This window comes from Asterias amurensis, chromosome 19 (assembly GCF_032118995.1).
Source record: "Asterias amurensis chromosome 19, ASM3211899v1".
Classification (NCBI taxonomy): domain Eukaryota; kingdom Metazoa; phylum Echinodermata; class Asteroidea; order Forcipulatida; family Asteriidae; genus Asterias; species Asterias amurensis.
In genome coordinates, this window is record NC_092666.1 from 12,293,696 (window position 1) to 12,317,533 (window position 23,838).

At 38.7% G+C, this 23,838-nt stretch overlaps 2 protein-coding genes across 3 annotated transcripts; one reads left to right on the plus strand and one right to left on the minus strand.

The window, feature by feature from the left end:
- Positions 1–32: 32 nt before the first annotated feature.
- Positions 33–8,196, minus strand: LOC139951431 (uncharacterized). 2 transcript variants are annotated; one of them, XM_071950330.1, is made up of 5 exons: positions 7,365–8,196; positions 3,526–3,908; positions 2,523–2,627; positions 1,033–1,544; positions 33–927 (listed from the first exon to the last, which is right to left on the minus strand). In XM_071950330.1, the coding sequence occupies exons 1-5, from the start codon at positions 7,507–7,509 to the stop codon at positions 921–923; spliced, it is 1,152 nt and encodes a 383-aa protein (XP_071806431.1). In that variant the 5' UTR covers positions 7,510–8,196; the 3' UTR covers positions 33–920. The 2 variants fall into 2 exon arrangements, with proteins under 2 accessions (XP_071806431.1, XP_071806430.1); XM_071950329.1 differs by having other exon boundaries at positions 34–1,544; positions 7,365–8,195.
- Positions 8,197–12,078: 3,882 nt separating this feature from the next.
- Positions 12,079–23,587, plus strand: LOC139951706 (uncharacterized). The gene is made up of 8 exons (XM_071950729.1): positions 12,079–12,655; positions 13,836–14,001; positions 15,492–15,645; positions 18,072–18,263; positions 18,918–19,050; positions 20,040–20,200; positions 21,537–21,713; positions 22,232–23,587. Exons 1-8 carry the CDS (start codon positions 12,478–12,480, stop codon positions 22,382–22,384), a joined length of 1,314 nt encoding a protein of 437 aa, XP_071806830.1. The 5' UTR covers positions 12,079–12,477; the 3' UTR covers positions 22,385–23,587.
- The last annotated feature ends 251 nt before the right edge of the window (positions 23,588–23,838 follow it).

Sequence of the window (23,838 nt, forward strand, 5' to 3'; positions counted from 1 at the left end):
AGCTGCAACCAGGGTGTTTTATCTCTTATCATTTTCTCGCAATTTCGATGACCAATTTAGATCAAATTTTCACAGGCTTGTTACTTTATGATTATGTTGGGATACACCAAGTGAGAAGACTGGTCTTTGACAATTACCAAACGTCTACCTTCCGTTTAAGCATACAGTACTGTGATAGATGTTAAATTTACATAATTGCTTAACAGCTTTCTGCTTAACAGAAATGAGCAAGACACCAGTCACGAAGTTTACATGTGATAGTTTGGCTGGTATCCTTATACACTGTACTGGCAAGCAACACTTTGTTGCACTAAGCTACCTTTTCTGCAAGCAACTCTATATAAAAATGGGCCCTGCATCAATAAATGGACCTGATTCCTCCACGCCCCACCCCCTATGTGGGGGTCTAGAATATGTGTCAACAGAGGGATTGTACATGACGTCATTGGCCACCATCTTTGAAGAAATGTACTATCATTGGCTGAGAGATAAGATGTGCACAGCCCGTACAAGTGTGCACTTTTCAATTGTTATCAGATCCATGTTTGAAACTAGTCCTTTTCGAAACCACGCTCCGGCTTTGGATTCGGCTTCAGGCTCCGTCCTCTCGTTAGACTTGACTCAAGTCCCAATCCCATACCATCGCCAGAAAACTATTATTTTGTGATGCTCTGCATTCCCCAACCTGTTCCGCACGCGGGACCACGATAGCTACACATTAGGGATCTCTCGCACGAGAACGGGGCTTGAGTCAAGTCTATCCTCTCGTCTGACGCCCTGATCGCGTACGCAATAATAATAATAATAATATCGAAGTCTTATATAGCGCACGTATATACCAAACAAGGTACTACCCAAGTATTTACAAACGTTCAGAAAGATAGGTATAATTGCAGTGATGAATTTTGAGACCCAATTATTTAGCACCTTATAATTGGCAAAACATCCGCAGGGTCAAGCAGGCCTGAGCCGAATCTGAAGCCGCAGTTTCGAAAAGGGCCACACACAGTAGTCGGTGCATTCATTTAGCACATTTTAACCCCATGACCATCATTTCTCGACCGTTTTATTTCAATCACCGTGTCATACTGCTTGGTGTGGTGATTATCTTCAGTCCACTCATTTCTCATGTTCTTATATATAACTATAGCCGCCAGAGACTGGTCATAGTGGTGATTATTCCTCCTAGAACCCTCCGGTGCAATGCACTGTGGCTTTAACGCACATTCTAAGACAGGGTCGAGCAACTTCTCCCACAACACGGTACTGTTCGCGAGTAGGAGCCGCCCAAAGCTGAAATAAGGCGCATCGGACTTTGTGACATTGTAGAAGTCGTTTTTATCCAGACCCATTTCTTTGAACATCCCTTCGTGTGTCATGTAGTAGTAGTGTGGAATTTCCCCAGTGATTTTCGGGTCGAAGCCGAGCAGATGTGCCATAAAGCCGTGATGGAGATAAAGGTACGGCATGATTTTACTCAATGGTCCCTTAAAGCGGACGGATGCATCGCCGTAGAAGATAGTACCAAACTCGGCCAATGTCTCCTGTAAGTTTGAAAAGAAGAAAGCAAAGGAAAAATAAATAGTTAGCAGATGGAACGAGGAGAGATGAGTGGAATGATCAGGTGGATGTGTGGTGGTTTTTTTTTGCCTGGCTGACGTGCTGTCGGTGAGAAGGAGGAGAGGAGGGGATCGGCACCGTATTAAGGAGGCACAGGCTGACGGTGGTTTGGCCATGTGGGGGAGAAAGAAGGATTAAAACTGGGTCAAGAGGTGTAACCAGCGTGAGGGCGGGCCCGCACCTGTTGGCCAACCGCGCAAGTCGTGACAGAGCTCTACTGTGTCAAATGGCTTTGAACTGCCTGAAGTCATTGCAAGGAACTCTAAGGACAGGGGGTCAAAGTGGAGAAGAGCCATGGGGAGAATACAGCCACAGTCAGTGCGCACCGTGCGGAAAAGTCCTATAATGAGCTTGGAGGGCACATTTTCAAAAAGTCATATCGTGAAAACCCAGCCATGTAAAAATACAACAACGTGACAGTATGAACGAGGAATGCTTAATTGTAATGACAAAAACCATAGGTGAATTTTTAATTGTTCAGAAATAAGGAATTTCGGACTATAAAAATGATCATCGTTGTACAAAAATAACGGTCTCCGAAAAAGTCCCTTTTGTAGCATTTAACGAAATCGTGCAGACAAACCTTAATCATGATTATCTCAAAATGGCTTATTGGTATCCGTCCTGAAAGTTGTTTATATTAGTATGTGCTCCGGCCGCTCTACCATTCTGGCCCCAGTGGATGACACCCCCTTGCCGATCCTAACTGACTGTCAAAAGGGGAACCCTGTTCCAGCCCCGTAGATGGCAGCGTTCTCCTTGGGTTGACGGCCCAAATCAGTTATAGGTAAAGCCCCCACCTTGAAGCGACCGTTGCCTTGCCGTGATAGGTGATTTTTCATGAAACAAATATAATGGGTTTTTTTTATTTGCAGAAACAAGCGGATCTATTTTATACTTACGCGCATTATAACAACCTTCCACACCATCGTATACAGAATCCTGGCGTGAGGCGGGTACTTGGAGAAGTCGAACCCACGCACGTGTACGTTGCAAACGGAGTTCAACTACAGTATAAGGAAACAGAAACTTAAATGTTACCATTGGCATCGCTAATGAAATGGTTGCACGTGTGAAGAGCTATCATTGGCTGAGAGTGCATTGTGCGCAGCACTCGGACACGTTTCCATTGTGCGTCATCAAAGATAGCAGCATGTGTCTATACTCTTACGAAAAAAAAAAAATATATATATATATATAATTTTCACTGTTTTGTGATGCCAGTTTCGCTCTTTTGAGATTGAACGTCACGTATCACTCTTTTTTAGTGAAATTGTAAAGAACTTTACTCTATGACTCGTTGAAAGTACCCGTCTTTCCTCTAAAAAGAGCTGTCCACCATAACTATGACTCTTTGCAAGAGTGGTATGACGGACAACACTAGCGGGTTTTTTTTTTCGTGCTTTTTTTTCCTTTTTCTTTTTCTCTTCACCATTTTACCGTTCGCCGTTTGTGGAACAGACTCCCCTGCCACAACGGCGTCAAAGGGAATTCCTTCTGCTGGAGAACTTCTGTCCCCCTCATGGGAAAGGCGTGCTCTATTATTATAGGATGATGCTTCAAAAGAGGGCGCTATCAGAAGAAGTTTGTACATGTACACAGTTTGTCATTATGTGTGACCAAATTTCTCCGGGGCGGGGAATCTCCTGAACGACCTCTCGCCTCCCCAAAACGAAACAGAAACACCAAGAACAAAATGGCAAACTCTCGATTGTCACCTTTTTGATGTTTTTCTTGTTAACTCTCAGGCAGTAGACTTACCAATATTGTTTTCAGTAATGCGCCACCAATGAAAAGTTTAATACCAGGGGTCGATTAACTCTTTGTGTAATCCACCCCTGGTAAGTCTGCTGCCACCTAGCGTTCCAAAGTCTCTCATTAAAAATGTCACTTGTAATTTATTACCTTTTTGATGTTTTCCTTGTTGAGTCCCAAGTTATAAACATAAATTTGTTTATGGGGCATGTGAGTCTGTGCCGATTTGATCATTCCCATTGATTCGACTATATGGTTGTCGGATATTGCCGTCACTATCACAAGCCGATCGTAGAGGGCGTTCACATTCGTGTCCACATCCACGTTGATCAGCGTTGGCTTTGTAATATCTGTGATTTGCAGGGGCAATACTACCGTTGTCTCATTGTGACCCCTGGAAGCGTTTGCTGCAGTAGTAGGCCTGTAGATGCTCTGGGGTGCAAGTTGTATTGTTTTGGACCTTCCGGACACATCTTGTTGCTGAAGGAACGTTCTGCTTGTTCTCATCACTGATGGCTTGTTATCCAACAAAACTACGCACATGTAAGAATAAAAACAAATGTTTGGTTATGCAGGTCTTCTGAACAGATCTGACGTCACAGGAGTATAGAAACAAAGCTTTGGTTTTGCAGGTTGGGCAACTGTCCAACCTTAGCAATAAAAAATATGCATGTGGAACTAAGCGTCTTGCATTTAAAAAAAGAGGCGGATCTTTTCAAAATTGCCCGCTGACATATTTTTAAAGACTGAGCCTTTTTTCGTATGAGATCGGTAAAATGTACCATAATTTTTCACAAAAAAGAAAAAGTATGTCTTACGCTGCCCTGCTACCAAGCTTGTGCCTCGACGCTGTCCACTTCTATTGTCGTGATATTGGGCCGGATAAATAAAAACTAGCAATTACTTATCCAGTTAAAGGTTCAGCATTAGCAAGAAGACTGAAAAGTAAAAGATCAGGCATGAACATTTTGCTTGCGGGATTACCTTTCACTTATAGACATATAAATAAAAACGACATTTTACTAACATACTGTAGCAATTACTAGTATTTTTACAAGCTACTGCATGAGGAGCTTGAGATTTTACTTGAACAACAGTGTTGCATATATGGCTCGGTATCGGGTCAGTATTAAAGTGTTATTTTTCCCTTGGTCTAATGATCCAACGATAAATGTTACTTATAAATTTGTTGTGTACTTTAATTGCTCTAAAAGAACCAATCTCTGGAGCGCTGGCGTGGAGAGGCTGGCTGTTTCCTCATCATAGCCACTGCCGCCATCAAAAACTTGACTAAGTGGAAACTGCCCCGCCTGCATTTCAGTTAATCACTATTGATCAGCGAGTCCATGCCTCTATTGTTATACTCCTGAATACCCCGCTATTGTGCTTTTCTCCGACCACTTACTAATCCGTTCAAGTAAATGGTGTTTTTCCAGTAAAAGGTTATTTATAGAGATTTTAGCAAATTCTCATGCCTGATCTTAAACTTGTCGACATTTTGTTAATGCTGGCCTGTACACGGCCCAGTATCTTGTGAAACTATCAGATAATAGTAAAATGTCGGTTTTATTTACATCTCAATAAGAAGAGTCCCTCAAGCATTGATTTTACTTACTAGTTCGACCAATTACTAGCAATATTAAGGCTTACTTTTATTTATAAGGATTTAAGTAAAAGACTAGTAAAAGCAAATGCTAGTTTTTATTTATCTGGCCCATTGTCTGTTCAGGTAAATCGAGTTTTACCCTAATCTTCTCCCTACATCCTTCCCAGCCCAGGCACATGCTATTAGCTAGTCTTGGTGCAAGACGTTTCTCGTTTCCTTTTCACGCACACCGCGGCCAATAGACTGTGCAAGTCTCGCGCGCACCGGAGCGAGAAAACACGACAACTGAAGAAGTTAATTTTGTTATGAATCAAATCTTCGCTTAAATTTTTTCTTAATGCCGAATCTGAACAACAAAAATACCCGTTAGAGCTTGTTTAAATTATATTTAGCTTTTAAAACAAATACACAATTATCGGTTAAAGTCTATGTATAGACAAAAGTAAAACTCTGGGACAAGGATGTTGGTTTGATCTTAAATGTTTTGAAACCACTTTTGTAAATCTACGCCCGAATGTGAAACTACTGAAAGCTGGTTTATACGCGGACGCACGATGGTCGCAAGGGCGTTAGATAAACGCGTGACGCATTTTAAAGAGGAAGCCGACGCCTAAGCGACCAATGAAAAGGCTTTCCACCCCGCGCGGCCAAAACAAGCGTCTGCGTAAGTTTCGTGATCAGAGATGGGCACAAATTCTTAAATTTTTACAAGTAACCTGACCTGAGGTCAAGTTCAATTATCGGTTTTTCTTCGTTATTATGTTGACTTTATTTTTTCTTTTATATATGTTGTTAATTAGTACTACATTTTTAACAACATATGTCATTTTTATGGTCATAAACTATATTAAACTAAAGTAATGGACGAAACAAAATCTCCCCAACGTAAAACTCCATAAGGTTGGGACCACAATGGTCCCGGAAGTTCAAATCTGCGCGAGACTTGCACAGTCTATTCACCGACAGCGCGCATCGGTGCGGGTTGAGTCGGTGCGGGCGCTGTTGGTGAATTGGCCGCGGTGTGCGTGAAAAGGAAACGAGAAACGTCTTGCACCAAGACTAGCTATTAGCCCCTCTCCCAAACCATTTGTATGTAAACTTAAATGAACACCAGGCCTGTATGCTTAAGTTTTTAAAGACAGTTGACACTATTGGTAATTGTCAAAGACTACTCTTCACAGTTGGTGTATCTCAACATATGCATAAATTAACAAACCTGTGAAAATTTGAGCTCAATCGGTCGTCGAAGTTGTGAGATAATAATGAAAGAAAAAACACCTTGTCACACGAAGTTGTGTGCTTTCAAATGCTTGATTTCGAGACCCCAAATTCTAATTCTGAGGTCTTGAAATCAAATTCGTGAAAAATGACTTCTGTCTCGAAAACTACAGCACTGTTTCTCACAATGCTTTATACTATCAACAGCTCTCCATTGCTCATTACCAAGTAAGGTTTTATGCTAATAATTATTTTGAGTAATTACCAACAGTGTCCACTGCCTTTTGAGGGCAATGACGCTATCAATGGCATTTTTTCCCCTTGGAAAAGGGCACCCTCATAATGGAATTGTAAATGTCTACCGAGCATTTTAAGGGCATCAATTCAAGGCAATGACCAAGGGGCATGGGGGCAAACGTCCTCGTTGCCTCCGTGAAGTTTCAGGCATGGAACATAATATGTTTGCTAACAAAACAGTTGCTGGAGTTATAGGCACATTCCTCCATGATCTGACACACCTGTAGAAGTTTGAGATCGATCGGCCATCAGCAGGGTCCCAACAGATTTACAAATAATTTACAGGGTTTACAGAAGGTAATGGTGAAAGACTTCTCTTGTGGAATATTATTCCATGAAATGCTTTACTTTTTGAGAAAACGTTAAAACAATATCAATTCTCGATAATTTATTATCGAGAATTTACGAAAGGTAATGGTGAAAGACTTCTCCTGAAATATTAGTCCATGAAATGCTTTACTTTTTGAGAAAACATTAAAACATTATCAATTCTCGATAGCGAGAATTAGGGATTTATTTTAAACACGTCATGACACGGCGAAACGTGCGAAAACAAGGGTGGGTTTTCCCGTTATTTTCTCCCGACTCCGATGACCAATTGTGCCTAAATTTCCACAGGTTTGTTATTTTATATAATAAGTTGTGATACACGAAGTGTGGGCCTTGGACAATACTGTTTACCGAAATTTTCCATCTTTAAGATAAAACTCAGTTTTATTTGTAATAGGTATGGCCTACGTTTAGTTATCGCTCTTAAAGGAACATTACGGAATTGACTTTTGCTCACAAACAGTTGATGTAAGTATAAATAAGCACTTTCTGTACTTCAAAATGGCCCCTATAAGAAGCCACAATAAACGGTACTCACAGTAACAGACAACGAGTGAAGCGGTTGACAATAATATGACCAGAAAAACCCTCTTGAGCATCTTGAATGGAACTGTCTGTCCGAGGAGCTGACGAGGTCTTGAATATCCCTGTTTTGTGCTGCTATGGTTCACCCTGTCGTCCATTAATGCCCCGCCCGGTCCTCCTTTTCCAACTTGGTCAAGAGTTTAAAAACTTCGGCAACAACGAAGGCACATGTACATTAGTCCGTTTTCAGAGGGTATTGTCCGTAGTATAGCTTCCTGGGAGGATCTCAATGTCAACGTAGTCGTTGCTGAACTGTCGGAAAGGTGTACCCACTGATCTCTTTTACCGGTATTTTGAGTTCCATTCAGCCGCCCCGCGAAGATCGAAAATGGATCAACTTGTACATGAGTCAACTCGTCCCGGAGACACCTCGTTCCTATGTTAACTCGTCCCCCCACAAGTCAACTCGTCCCCAAAGCCGACGTGTTTCACACGTCGACTTTGTGTAGTGACGAAGGTGCTAAGCCCGATACTCCACAGGGAGGCAACCAAAGGCGACTGTCTCCAACATGCCACCTCGGCATTGCCTTGGTGCCCTTGAAATGCCCTAGTAGAAATGTAATTCAATTTCCTCATAGGGTACCCTTTCGCAGGGAGACGATGCCTTTGTGCCCCTGCCCTTTCAAAAACGAAGCATACAGGACTGACACTTATAAGTTTGCATGTAAATGATTTTCTTATTTGCAAGGTCATACTTATTGCATGCTTATTGTTTGCGTCCAAGAAATCTATAGACGTCAAGGACCATCTTAATTGTTGTACTTGACAACGTTTCCCTTTTCTCACAAAATGAATTTCCTCTCTTGTTTGAATGAGTATCTTGCAGAATATCAATGATTCAGAGCAATGAACTCAGACTTTTGCAAAGTTTAATGTTTTTTAAATTATGTTTTTCTTTCAGCAAATAATGCTAAGGCTCTTATTTTTTTTTTTTTCTTAATAAACCAAACCCAGAGTTTGAAAAAAATGTTTAAAAAATGGAGTAAAGTTTAATATTGTTACAAGTGAGTTTGCACTCGGGTTTATTAGGGTCCGAGTTTACCTGGGTCCGAGTTGACTTGGGTCCGAGTTGTGACATACTGTTTTCCACGAAGGTGGGGCTTAAGTCGCGATTGTCATGGAAGCATTGATGAGCGTATGGAATCAATACTATTATCTATTATGCCTGCCCACTACCTTTGCAAGGACGCGTTACGCGGCAGTGAGCATTAAGAATAACACTGTACGACAGCTAGTGGTTTCTTAACTCAATTCTATTCGATTCAACAATGTGTCACTCCATCTTAAAAAAAATGGCGATGTTAAGCATGGCGTCTATCCACCATGATTGTAGCATGGAGGAATGAATTGTAAAAAAGGACATTGTCTGCGGACCCGATATAGGCCTGGAAACATTGTCTGCGGACACGATTTTATAGGTGCATCCATCTTGTGCTGTTGTAAAGTACATTGTACATTGTATAGGGTGCACCCCATAGCAGAAAACGGAGCGTGAGGATTGTTATTATTGTATACCCTAAAAATCTATAACTTACAATTTTGGAGAGCCCCAACGGCGGTTCCGTGAAGAAGACAAAATTGCCAATTTGTGACCCTGGGTTGTTGACTTCCAATTTTCTGTATTTCGGATGACACGTCGGACACTTTCGGAACATATTTTTTCCCACAGATTTACAAATAGCTTACAGGGTTTACAGGAAGGTAACGGTGAAAGACTTATCTTGAAATATTATTTCATGAAATGATGTACTTTTTGAGAAAACATTAAAACAATATCAATTCTCGATATCGAGAATTACGGATTTATTTTAAACACATGTCATAACACGGCGAAACGTGCGTAAACATGGTTGTTGTTTTTTTCTCCCGACTTCGATGACCAACAAATTGAGCCTAAATTTTCTCAGGTTACTTATTTTTATATAAAAGTTGTGATACACGAAGTATGGGCCTTGGACAACACTGTTAACCGAAAGTGTCCAATGGCTTTTAAACCTATTTGCTGCGAGGTGTAGACATCTTTCAAGATCTTTCAGATTAAATTACGTTCAAGATTGATGCTCTGACGGTTGGAAAAATAATATTACACTGATTGGGTATTAAAGGAACACATTGCCTTGGATCGGTCGAGTTGGTCTTTGAAAAGCGTTCTGTATCGTTTTTTTTATAAAATCGGTATGGTCAGAAAGATGTTGTAAAAGTGGAATACAATGATCTACACAAACATGCCTCGAAATTGCGTGGTTTTCGTTTTGCCTCGTCGACAAACACGGTCAAAAATTTGACTCCCATAAATGGCCGACCGTTTTAGTTCGCGACGTAAAATGAAAACCGTGCAATTTGGAGTGATACTTGTGTGGATCATTATATTCTACTTTTAACACATCTTTCTATAACCATATGCATTTCATAACAAACGGTTTCAAACGCTTTTTATAGACCAACTCGTCCGATCCAAGGCAACGTGTTCCTTTAATTTGGCTTCGGGGTGAGTTCAAGAGTCAATAAATAAAAGGCCCTTTAAATTAATGTTAACAATTTTGTATTTTCCGTGTGTTTTTAGTGAATATTTTGCACTGCACTGCTAGTTTGTCGGTGGGGGGGGACTCCAATCACGCTGAGATTTTACTCCAGCAACTTCAGGAAATCCTTGTTCCCTATTAGTACAGAGTTAGTCGCAGAGCAATCTGAATGTCTTGAAGAAGAAAATAATTTTTTTTACATATCACAGTGAGATTTTACCAGCAGTTTCGAAGCCCACATTTTTTTTAGAACAGATTTAACCTCAGAGCAATTTGAGCGGTTTGATGACTGTTCGTCTCGAGTCCGATCACCGACGTCGACGGTAGGAGGGGCGAGGGGTCGAACTCAATTTCAAAGGCACTGTACACTATTGGTAATTGCTCATCAAAATAATTGTTAGCATAACAACTTGTTAGCGATCATTGGAGAGATGTTGGTAGTATAAACATTGTAAGAAACGGCTCCCTACTTAATGTCTTCGAGGTAATTTCTCAATAAAAAAAATTAATTTGAATTTTGATTTCGAGACCTCAGTATTTGAAATTTGAGGTCTCGAATTCAAGCATCTGAAAACACACAACTTCGTATAACAAGTTTTTTTTTCTTCCATTATTATCTCCCAACTTCGACGACCATGACACATGGCCTAGAGTTAAAATTTGTACAGGTTTGTGATTGTGTGCATAATAACAGTTGAGCTCTGAGATCCAGCGAGAAGACTGCATGGTCTAAATTACCAATGACAGTGTCTTTAAGTTTTTATATAACCCCCAAAGTTTGGACCATCTAAATGAATTTAGACTTTATTAATATATTTATTTCCTCAAAACCTCCAAAATGAGAAGATGAAATATTTTTTAAAATGAAAATCACATCATATAATACAGTAAAAAGGATATTAACACGTAAACAAATTAATAAAGAAACAGGATAACCCCCGACACTCTCGGACGACCCCCAGACCATCTTGACAAAGTTATGTATTAAAGGGATTGTCAGAACAATCTGAGCAGCCGACCGAGAGTATCGAGGTCATCACATTCAAGAAACTAAAAAAACTGTTTTTACACTCGGCAAGAAGGATCAATAATGCAGTTAAAGCCATTATACGCTTTCGGTAAACAGTATTGTCCAAGTCCCACACTTTGTGTATCACAACTTATATATAAAATAACAATCCTGTAGAAATTTAGGCTCAATCGGACATCGGAGTCGGGAGAAAATAACGGGAAAAGCCACTCCTGTTTTCGCGCGTTTCGCCGTGTCATGACATGTGTTTATAACAAATCCGTAATTCTCGCTAACGAGAATTTATATTGTTTTACCGTTTTCTCAAAAAGTAAAGCATTTCATGGACTACTATTTCAAGAGAAGTCTTTCACCATTACCTTCTGTAAACCCTGTAAATTGTTTGTAAATCTGTGAACTTTTTTTTTTCTGTACCGAAAGGGTCCAATGGCTTTAGCAGCGAACAATCTTTGTGCAAGCTAAAACTGTTTTTAACTCTATCAAATAATGTATTCTTCGAATAAGTAAAATTGTCGCTTGCCTCGCAATTTAAAAGGTGGGCATCATAAAAAATACCTATCCCGTTAGGAGAAGTGTTAAAAATATGCATACAATTGATTAGAAAAGCTGAAAATGTCCACAAAATATCGTTGATCTTGCATAAATTCAAACCACGTAAAAGAGGCGTGGTTTTACAGTACTTATGAAGACCCATGGCAGATTTAACAAGCCTGTGTTTATTTAAAGATTTTTGAAAGAGTTTGTGGAATTGAAATTAACACACCACTGCATAGGGGGTCAGAGCACAGGTTGAACTGCCGTTCCTACACATGTCAATACCTTGCAACGACTAAAAAAAAGCCTTTTGACATTTACGAATTCTTTCCTCATAATGCAAATTAGGTTTCATAAAATTATTATTTGACATAATAACAACATCTAGGTAGGTGTGAGAAATCATAGAGCAAGGAAATCGACCCAATGCCGTCAAGCATCCTGGAGATTTCACGTGGAGTATTCGCGAGCGAGGGCGCCCTATCCCATACACACGATAGACTTAATTTCAAGTCTGAGATTGTGGTTCGATTAATAGCTATCATTTGAACGCCGGCAGACGTGGGAAGAGGGCGCTAAATCACAGACTTTCTGTGTGAGTGAATATCAACAAAAACACATGTTGTTTCATTCTAATTACATTAATTGTTCCAGTTCAATCAGTGGTGTTGTGCTGTGGTGGTGTGTGACGTGTGATTTCAGGAATGGACACTGTATGGGTAACTTATCGATCTGTTAATATAAGAGATCAGATGTAAAACCACGATTTAAAATGAGACTGAGAGTAGTTTAGTTTAGTTTAGTTACACTGAACTGACTGAATGGTGATTTTACACTACAGTGACGTTTATTCCGAACCAGACCAACACTTAACAGACACGCAAAAACTCTCTCTCTCCATTTTGACTCGCCAAATGTCCTGCAATCGTCTCCATTTGTAATTAGAAAGAATTCATTTTGTGTACGACTACGAATAAACAATGGAACTCCATGTGTTGGAACTGCTCCTTCCAGTGTTTGTGATTCTATCATTCGTCTACTACGATGTAGTGTGTGGGATTGAATTTCCAAAAGACCAACGAGAAATTGAGTTCCCTCCGAATGTTCCCAAGCAACGAGCCAGCTCGACTGTACCTATTGGACATCTCAGACCCTTTGGTGAGGACATAAATCATTTTAATAAATAAAACCAGCTAGGCCTATTTTATAGACCATTTCAAAAACAAATTATCAATGCATTTTATTACGCAAAAAAAACAACAATAGCAATTATTAATACTCTATAAATAGAATATAAATAGTTTTGAGGTTGCGTTTGGAAGCTACTGTTGGTTGGAGAGTAGGTTGCGATAACGTAACCCTCCTCCCGACAGCCGCCTGGTGGCCGTCGGGAGGAGGGTTACGTTATCGCAACTAGTTGGATGGAGAGTACTTCTAGAAACTATAAGTATAAGGCTCCCCTGGGGGAGCCTTATTATAGTTTAGCCTTATAGTTTCTAGAAGTAGTTTCTAGGTGATGATGTTGCCGGGGAGTGAGTTCCACCAGATGACAGTTCTTGGGAAAAAATTTGTTTGAGAATGACTGTATCCTACATGTCCTACCTGGAATGATCTGATATATATATTTGGGAACTTTCCCGGTTTCTGTGAAAAAAAAATGTAGGTATACTCTAGCTTAAGACACTGAGAATTGCGAAGGTTGTGGGTTCGAATCTCACCCAAGTTGCTTGCTTGTGGTTTTTCCTTTACCCTTTCACCGTGAAATAATTAAGTTCACAGCAATTTCAGAACAAAAAATCCTACCTGAGTTGAATATTTGCTCTTACTTAGGCCAAATAAAAAAAAATTACCTGTTGATCGTCCGCATTTTTCTAAAAAGAGGAGGATGAGGGCATTTTTTTTTTTTTCGACGAGGGCCGCAAAGTATTTCAAATCAAACAGGCCACCAATTCTTTGGTTTGAACCCACCGCAAACTTACTTTATATCTATTTGTTGCATGAGGACCTAGGTTAACAGGGTCGGATTATGACACTAAACATATTCGCTGGTAGGCATTCACTATGTTTGTTTTTGAAACAGACGGTTACATGTGTTTGAGAGCATCACGTTAGATTCAGGAAAAGCCCCTAGGCCAGTTCTTTTGAAAGGATGGATTAAAAAATAACAAAAATATCAAAAAATAAAAAATGGATGCGGCCCCAAAAAAGGATGCAGGCTGAGATGATCAACAGTTTTTTTTTTTTTTTTTTTTTTTTTTGTGGCCTTACTACATGTAGCACCCGGCTCAAATATTAAAAAAAAAAATAATGTTTGATCTTTTATTTATTTTGTACTCAGGTTATCAGAGAAAGCCAGAGGGAAGAGTCTTCGAATACAATGAATTCCTTCATCCAGCGCAGTTTCACGAATCCCACGTCAGCAAAAAGAAACCAGTCGTCTTTCGCAAGGCAGTTCTAGAGTCCCCTGCTCTAAGAAAGTGGACCGACGACTATTTACTAGAGAAGTACGTCAGTGAGCTGTTAAACTATAATTGTACTTCTCAACTTGTCCTGGTCTAGCATTTTGCCCCTGTCAAGACAAACTTTTCCTGTAGACTTAAATGCAGTGGACACTATTAGTAATTGTCTAAGACCAGTCTTCTCACTTGGTGTATCTCAATATATGCATAAAATAACAAACCTGTGAAATTTTGAGCTCAATTGGTCGTCGAAGTTGCGAGATAGTAATGGAAGAAAAAACACCCTTGTCACACGAAGTTGTGTGCATTCAGATGCTTGATTTCGAGTCCTCAAAATTACAAATCTGAGGTCTTTAAATAAAATTCGTGGAAAATTACTTCTTTCTCCAAAATTACTCCACTTCACATGCTTCAGAGGGAGCTGCTGCTCACAATGTTTTATACTACCAACCTCTCCCCATTACTCGTTACCAAGTAAGGTTTTATGCTATTAAATATTTTGAGTAATTACAAATAGGGTCCACTGCCTTTAAAGATTTTTCAATGGAAGGGCACTTTGCAAAAATTAAAATGTCCTTGCAGACCTGATACTTCATTGGGGCAATGGAGGTGATGCCCCCAGGGCCCAATTTCATAGAGCTGCTTAAGCACAAAATTTTGCTTAAGCAACAAAATCCTTGCTTAGTAAAATCAGATTACCAGCCAAGACTCAACTCAGTTGTTAGGCTAAGTAAACAACAGCTAAATACCAGTCAAAGCAATGTTTATGGCATGAATTTTTGGCCAGTAACTTCCGAAAAGAAGCAAGCTATTTTCGTGCTTAAGCAAATTTTTTGCTTAAGCAGCTCTATGAAATTGGCCCCTGGTCATTGCCTTGGTGCCCTTGACATCCTCCAGTTGAAATTTATAATTTTCTCATAGAGTGCATTTACCAATGACCAAGGAAAAAATTCTTTGGTGCCGTTGCCCTTTCCAAATTGAAGCATGAAGGCCTGTTATTTTAATAGTAATATTAGCCTTAAAAAAAAAACCTCTAAAGGGTCGAAATGTCCGGCCATTAACTATTTCTTTTGCTTCAATAACAAAGATCCTTTCGGTTGGTAAGCAGTTTGCAACAGCTAATTCTAATTTCTGAATAATAATAACAGCATTTCAGGGGCTTGAATTTTATCTATGAGAGGGCAAGGCCATTTTCATTTAAAAAAGGGCACTTCCATTGGAAAATCTATGTAAGACTGTTGGAATCCTTTGAAGGGGCACAAAGGCCAAGACCAGGGCAACAGATGCCATTGCCTCCATGGCCTTTGTGAAATTCTGGGCCTTGCATGTTTAGGGCACACTTTATCTCTTAAATATTCAAACATTTTTTCCATACGGAGTCCTCATTAGACATGAAAGTGGGAAAGCAAATGCCTAAGTCTCAGAGCCTAATTTGGGGTTGAAAAAAGAAAAATTGGCTGGTGTGGGAATTGAACCTCATTGGACCTCCAGATTAAGTCTTTAGTTTTTCTTCTTGTTTAACATTTTTTTTTAAGCTATGGAGATTTGGATGTTATCGTTGAGAGAAAGAAAGAGAACAGAGAGGTGCGACCGAAGCGAATGAAGTTTGCTGAGTTCTTGAAGCGCTATCAGACGGAGAGTTTCTACATTGTGTCTCTGATTCCACAGGAGATGTCCCATGAAGTCAAGGTACATTAAAGGATTTGGGTACTTTTTCAAAATGTCCACTGATTTACATTAAACTTACAGGGTTTGAAGATAATGATAGTGGAAAGCTTCCCTTCAAATATTACTAACTAAGGTTGTGTAGTATGAGAAAAATAAGTCACAAAATAATTTTGGTCTCATGAGACCAAAATTATTTTAGCATGTAAAATCCTCTTAACCAGTTATGATATTATACCAAAACCATAACATAACTGGTTAATACGTTTTTACATGCTAAAACTGAGACGAAAATTATTAATTTTACTCATTTCTCAAAAACTACAGCACCTCAGTAAGTAAACTTTCAAGGGAAGCTTTCTACTATCATAATCTTCAAACTGTGTAAGTTTAATGTAAATCTGTGGACATTGTGTTTTTTTTGTTAGGAAAAAGTACATATTATACCCTTTAATACAAATCAATTAGGCGTACATGGACACGTACACGTGTAGTACATGTTTGGAAGTGATGTGTCCGAGTGGTTAAGAGCCCCAAATTCAACTCTGTGTTTCTGATCAGCAGATTGTAGGTTCGAGTCCCAGTCCGGACACTCGTGTCCTTTTAAAAGCAAGACAATAAAGAGTCAGTTCATGGTCAAAACATGTTTTTTTTTTTTATAATACTTTGTGGGTGGAAGGGCTTTGGGGTGCAAGTAAACAAAATTGCATTTTCAATTTAATATAGCCCATTGCCATGGTTGGGCCTACAGCTCATATTGTTTTATAGCAATTTTAGACCAATGTGTGGGTTTGAACTCCAACCCACCAAAAGGCCTTTTTAAGAGTCATTTCACAGAGAAATTTACTTGTGTCCATGGTAAAGAAAACAAGTATTTTTTGTATGCTTTGTGGATCGTAGGGACTTGGGGCATCAAATAGTTCATTTTGTGTTTTGACCGTTTAAACCAAAAAATGTTTCAATAAAATTTATTTATTTTGGGTTGAACAGAGACAACATTACTTAAGATAACCTTGTTTGGGGGAAATTGAATTAGAATTTAAATACAAGAACACCCATTGAAAAGTTATAAATTGTTGTAATAATATAACAGAGAATTTAATTAATTAACTCAATTGGTAGTGTATAAATCTGTGTGTGCCACGTGTACTTCCACACCTGTTGTCAACCGTTGCCATAGAATAAATCAATAAACTTTATGCATACAAGGCAGATTTTTCCTTGAACAGCTGTTACATGTTTACTCACCCAATACTAAAAACAGCAAACAAACACGTGTACAAAATATGACTGGCATTTTTGCAAACAGGTTTTATCAAACGGTTGTATGGCTTTTGACTGGCACCCCCGAACAAAGGTATCTGACAAAATAGGGAGACCACCAACATAGGGCTAAATAATTTAGTTGGTAGAATACGGCACATTTTATCTAGAGGTCATCGGTTCAAGTCTCACACTAGTACAAGGTCGAGCAGATTTAAAAAAAGAAAATAATGTTTTAGATATGTGGCCATAATATATGTGGCCATCATTGCTGAAGCGCAATCTTGGGGAAGTCTGTATTTTGCTCAAGGAGTGCTTGGCAGGCCCACCCAGCACCGCCCACTGTGGCTTCAATGCTGGTTCAAACACAAATTCTTTTACAGGCCACAAGGCCTGGTCCCACTGCAGCGATAACGAGAACGATAATGATAAGGACGCAAAGAAAACGCATTCTTATGGTTGAATGAGCGTGTGCGTATTCTGCGTGGAGCAATTTTACCAATAGAATGCGTTCTCTTTACGTCGTTGTCGTTATCGTTATCGTTATCGCTGCAGTGGGAAGGAGTCTAAATAATGATAATGGACACTTTTATAGCGCCGGTATCCGCTGCAAGTGGGGCTCATGGCAATGTTCTGGAAAAGAACAGCCAACAAGCAATAAAAGTAGCATAACATAATAAGAAAAATAAACTTAACTTAAAGGCACTGGACACTGTTGGTAATTGTTGAAGACCAGTCTTCTCACTTGGTGTATCTCAACATATATGCATAAAATAACAAACCTGTGAAAATTTGAGCTCCATTGGTCATCGAAGTTGCGATATAATGATGGAAGAAAAAACACCCTTGTCACACGAGGTTGTGTGCTTTCAGATGCTTGATTTTGAGACCTCAAATTCTAAACTTGAGGTCTCAAAATCAACTTCGTGGAAAATTACTTCTTTCTCAAAAACTACGTCACTTCAGAGGGAGCCATTTCTTGAAGTGTGTTATACTATCAACCTCTCCCCATTACTCGTTACCAAGAAAGGTTTTATGATAATAATTATTTTGAGTAATTACCAATAGTGTCCACTGTCTTTAAATGCTTCTCTATGTGAATGAGTTTTTAAACTGTTCTTGAATGATGTAAAGAGAGTTGGAAAGTTTCAAGGTTTCACAGTTTCAGTTTTAACTTTCCCCAACAGGTGCATGAAAGCCTTCTGTGTGGGACGTTCAAACAACGTCTGCTGGAAACCAATTTGTGGATGAGTAGCGGCGGAACTGCCTCCCTCATCCATTATGATGCTGATCATAACATACACTGCCTCCTAGCTGGAAGAAAAGACTTCATAATGATTGATCCAAAATACTCACATGAACTCCGCATTGACGATCCGGTAAGATCAAATTATTTCGGAAGTAATTTGGTATATTTTTTCCATAACCATATACAAACCCTGCAAGTTATTTGTAAATCTGTGAACTTTTATTTTTTTTCTGTACCGAAAGTGTCCGATGGCTTTAAAGGATTTGGGTACTTTTTGTAACACAAAACACAATGTCCACAGATTTACATTAAACTTACACCGTTTGAAGATAATGATAGTAGAAAGCTCACCCTAAAGTATTACTAGCTGAGGTGCTGCAGTTTTTTAGAAAACGAGTAAAACAATGTCACGAAAATACGTTTTACATGCAAAAATAACAAGTCACACAACTTGTTTTACTCATTTTTCAAAAACTACAGCACCTCAGCAAGTAATATTGTGCTTTGTGTCCAACAAAAAGTACTCAGACCCTTTAAATCGATCATTGATGTCACAAATTCGCAACGAATAATTATTCGTATTGAAAACAAAGATGTGACATCAATATTGGCTTCGCATTTGCATTTGCAGGAAGTATGAACCAGGCTTAAAGCCCAAATCTTCACAGATTTGTTATTTTATGCATTTTATGTTTGGATACCAGAGTGAGAATACTGGCCTTTTGACAATTACCGAAGGTGTCCAGTGCCTTTAAGTTCTTAATTTGGTTCTAATCTTTAACAGCATCTGATGACCGGCTCAGGGTTCTCTAAGCTGGATGTCGACCAAATCAACTTGTTCCAAAACCGTGATGTAGCTAATGTACCGTGGCGCTGGACAACACTAAAACCCGGCGATTGCATTTTTATTCCAGGAGGTGAGATGTCTACCTTTATTTTTTTTAAACCAATTAATTGTTTTAATCCTTTATAAATGCGAAAATAGAATTAGCTGCTGCAAACAACTTACCAACCAAATGGACTGATGGTATAAATGCAAAAAATAGTTTTGACCCTATCAGAGTCTTTCTCAAAACCTTGGAGAAAGACTCTGCTAGGGTTGAAACGTCAGGCCGTTAACTATTTTTTGCCTTTATAAATGCAACTCATGGCATGTCATGGCCAAGGGGATAAGAATACCGGACTCAAGCTCTTGTGTTTCTGATCAGCAGAGTGTGGGTTCGAGTCCTGGTAGTGACACTTGTATCATTTTAAAGGAAGCCACTTTACCATTATTGCTGTCTTTCAGATGGGACATGAAGTCGTAGGTCCTGTGTGTTGTGAACATGTAAAAGAACGCAGTGCAATTATCGTAAAGAAAAGCGGTTCACCCTGGTGTTTCTCCTGGTTTGATTGGCTGCATATTGCTCCACAGCACTTTGTAGACCATTCCTGTCATAGTGCTAGTTTATTTTTAAAAAGAAGTAGGTCTCATACTTCAACGCGTAGCTCTACACATGTAGGAAATTACAAACAGCGCATAGGGACAATACGTTAATATGCGCTGTATAAAATAATAATAATAAGCAGTTTTTATATAGTGCTTTTCACACCCGAAGCCCGTCTTAAAGCGCTCCAACATTATTACTCATGGGGCCGATTTCATAAAGAGTTAATACTATTTATAACTTAAGACTAGTCCTAGGAGATATTAAAAACTTAAGGCTAGTCCTAATATTAGGGCGAGTAACTCGTCCTAACTCCAGATAAGATGAGTCTTAAGTTTTGTGAAATCCATCTCTGGTCACTGGGCCTTTATTCATTCCTTAAATCATCTCAGCTCCCTGGAGAGTATACAGCCTGTGAGTACCAGAGCTCGAGTTTTGTTTGTAATTGAGATTTTGAAATAATTGTTTCTTCACACTAGGTTATCTCCACCAGGTGCGGTCCTACTCGCGTAGTATTTCAGCCACCATTCTGTTTGCATCAGCCCCTACGTTCGACAAATCAGATTGTGAGAATGCGACCTTTGAGTACACTGACCTGACCCAGGTCAGGGTCATGTGGACTTATAAGAAGGGGGATAAGGTAATTAAAGAAGTTATAGTGTTTTAAAAGGCTGTGAACACTATTGGTAATTACTCAAAATTATTATTTGCATAAAACCTTTCTTGGTAATGAGAGCTGTTGATTCATGTAGTTTAAAACATTGTGATAAACGGCTCCCTCTGAAGTGACATGGTTTTCGGGAAAGAAGTAATTTTCCACGAACTTGATTTCAAGACCTTACAATTAGATTTTAGGTCTCGAAATCAAGCATCTGGAAGCAGACAACTTTGTGTGACAATGGTGTTTTTTCTTTCATTATTATTATGCATATTTTGAGATACACCAAATGAGAAGACTGGTGTTTGACAATTACTGATAGTGTCCAGTGTCTTTAAAGGTAACAAAGATTATCATTTGGATTCGAACCCACACCCAACGGACAGAAAACCTTACTTGGTAACAAGTAATGGGGAGAGGTTGATAGTTTAAAACATTGTGAGAAATGGCTCCCTCTGAAGTGACATATAGTTTTTGAGAAAGAGGTACGTTTCCATAAATTTGATTTTGAGACCTCAGAAATAGATTTTGAGGACTCGAAATCAAACAACTTCGTGTGACTTCTTTCATAGTTATCTGACAACTTCGACCACCAATTGAGCTCAAATTTTCTCAGGTTTGTTATTTTATGCATATGTTGAGATAGACCAAATGAGAAGACGGGTCTTTGATAACTACCAATAGTGTCCAGTCTTCAACCACTTATTGATTAATGCAACTGAAACTTCTACAGGTAAATTGTTTGACAACATCTTCATTCAGAGTGAGTAGGGATTCATGAATCGCCAAACACTTGATCCGCAAAATGTATCAAAACCCATGTTGAGATAGACCAAATGAGAAGACTGGTCTTTGACAACTACCAGTAGTGTCCAGTGTCTTTAAAGACAGTGGACACTATTGATAATTGTCAAAGACCAGTCTTCTCACTTGGTGTATCTCAACATGTGCATAAAATAACAAACCTGTGAAAATTTGAGGTCGATTGGTTGCCGGAGTTGCGAGATAACTATGAAAGAAAAAAACACACTTGTCACACGAAGTTGTGTGCTTTCAGATGCTTGATTTCGAGACCTCAAGTTCTAAACTTGAGGTCTTGAAACCAAATTCGTGGAAAATTACTTCTTTTCGAAAACTATGTTACTTTAGAGGGAGCCTTTTCTCACGATGTTTTATACCATCAACTTCTCCCCATTACTCGTCACCAAAAAAGGTTTTATGCCAATAATTATTTTAAGTAATAACCAATAGTGCTTACTGCCTTTAAGCAGCCGTATGAAATTGGCCCCTGATATTTACTTTTGATTTTCTCCTCTAGCTGATTGAGGTCGGCTACATGGATGCAGAAAGAATTCGAGACGATCTAATATCTCTCCTGAGGGAGACAGACAAGCTATCGGCCCATCAGTTTGGCTTATTCTTCAAAGGAATTACTCACGAAGACGACGAGGAAGTAGCCGCTGAGATGGAAAATATACCAATAGAAGCGTACGAGGTAATAATAATAATAATAACAACTGCATTTCTATAGCGCCTAACACCTCCAAAAGAAAGTCTCTAAGCACTCAGAGTTATGTATATTGTATAATGAACTGACAGATATGTTTTGAGAAGAATCTTGAAACTTGAGATACATGTAGTGGTGGCTTGTTTAAAGTGTTGAGGTAGATTGATAATACTAGTTTGTTAGGTTTGTTTCATATGTAGTTTTTTGTATTTAAGTTGCCAGACACACAAGTCCTGAAGGCCATAAAAAGGTGTGGGATACATTCAACTATAAGCAAAAGTAGCAGTTCCAGCCGATTTTCAACCTTACGCCCGGGTAGTAGTTAAAAAAGCAGGACAGTTGCTTCTTTTCAGAATTGAGAAGTCTTCCAAAAAACTCTACTCCTCGGTAGTGGAATGTATAGCAATACAGTTCTCTTAAGAACAAACTCTACCTGGCAAGTAGATATACACATGGTGTTATACCGCAAACCAAATAAAATTGTATATTCTTTATTCCCTTTTCAGATATTTGCACTCTTCGACACCCAATCAAAAGGATTCATAACTCGGAAAGAAATTGAAGATATGGACATCGAGACGCTGAAAGATTTTGCTCGAATTCTAGACCAACCAACCGTACCATATGAACCGACTGATGTAGAGCATGACGAACTTTAACCTTTGACCTCAACTTATATCAGTGATTTATACCAGTCTCCTTTGGAAGGGTCGCATGGTTTCTGTGCCTTATAAATAATATATTTACCAGTACTTAATGGAATATTACAGAATTGGTAAGAAAGAAAATCGTCAAGAACACAGAATTGCATAAAACGATGATAGTAGAAAACATCCCTTGAAATTATTCTGTCTGAAATGTCAAAATTTATGAGAAATAAATAAACTTTCTTTCCTGCCGGGAGTTTATCGCTCAGTGAGCGTTTTGTTCATTGTGTTCAAATTGTGTGAATTGGTTTTTCACTTTTTTCTCGCAACCCATGATGGACAATCAATCTCAAACTTCTACAGGTTTGTCAATTTATGTATATGGTGGATTACATAAAGTGCTTTTGTTTTGTTAGCAAAGTGCTTTTGTTTTGTTAGCAAAAACCAATTCTGTAATATTCCTGTAATATTTATCTTACTCAGATTGGATTTTTATTGGAACTTTTTCCCTACTTACATCCCTAGTACTACTTAAATTTTTAAATTTTATAGAGTTTTTAGACAGTGTTTAAAGGGAAGGTACACGTTTTGTAATTACTCAAAACAAATATTAACTTAAAAACTGACTTGGTAACGAGCATTGGAGAGCTGTTGATAGTATAAAACATTGTGGGAAACGACTCCCTCTGAAGTAACGTAGTTTTTGAGAAAGAGGTTTTGCTCACTAAAATAATAAAAGACTTCTAGCTAGAACTCTTTTATTCCTATCTTAAAGCACACAAAGTCGTCCAACAAGGGTTTTTTTTCTTTCATTATTTCTCACAACTTCGATGACCATTTGAGCCCAAATTTTCACAGGCTAATTATTTATGCTTATGATGGGATACACCAAGTGTGAACACTGGTATTTGACAATTACCAAACGTGAACAGGGCCTTTAAAACGTACAGAAATGCATTGTGTTCTTATTTTAGTTTAAATTGTTTACATATCTTTTCAGTGTATTTAGATTGTATTTTTTCAAGTTTTTATTTATTTTCATGGTGTTTGAAAAGCACGTTTTCATTTGACAGTTGGATTTCAGCTCATGTTTACATATTTAGAAGGTATGGTTTAAAACCAACAATATAAGATAATAGTTAAACACAAATTGGTGAAAGTATAATGAAATATTAATATGAAAAGGGGAATTGCTTAACGCCTTTCTTTCTTTTTTTAAACGAAAGGGAAAAGTTAGCCACGCATACAAGAATCACATTTGAGTGAACCAAGGTGCAAGAATACATGCTTTATGGAAACATAATATACTCGTTATAGATAAGCCTAACTTGGGCCTATGGCTTCAACTCTTTGGTTTTGAATTCAATTGAAATAATATTTACAAAAAACAATGTGCCTTTTAAAAATTGTTTAGTAAATGGATGATCATATTTATACATGTGTATGTTGGTGTATGGGATAAATAA

Bases quoted from the DNA above. Each gene is read 5' to 3' on its own strand.
- LOC139951706 (XM_071950729.1), top strand. From the start codon at position 12,478: ATGGAACTCCATGTGTTGGAACTGCTCCTTCCAGTGTTTGTGATTCTA. The intron at 19,051-20,039 runs GTGAGATGTCTA...TCTTCACACTAG, and splicing joins TTGCATTTTTATTCCAGGAG to GTTATCTCCACCAGGTGCGG. The intron at 21,714-22,231 runs GTAATAATAATA...TTCCCTTTTCAG, and splicing joins TACCAATAGAAGCGTACGAG to ATATTTGCACTCTTCGACAC.
- LOC139951431 (XM_071950330.1), bottom strand. From the start codon at position 7,509: ATGGACGACAGGGTGAACCATAGCAGCACAAAACAGGGATATTCAAGA. The intron at 3,909-7,364 runs GTGAGTACCGTT...ACATGTGCGTAG, and splicing joins TTCACTCGTTGTCTGTTACT to TTTTGTTGGATAACAAGCCA. The intron at 1,545-2,522 runs GTAAGTATAAAA...TCAAACTTACAG, and splicing joins GGAAGGTTGTTATAATGCGC to GAGACATTGGCCGAGTTTGG.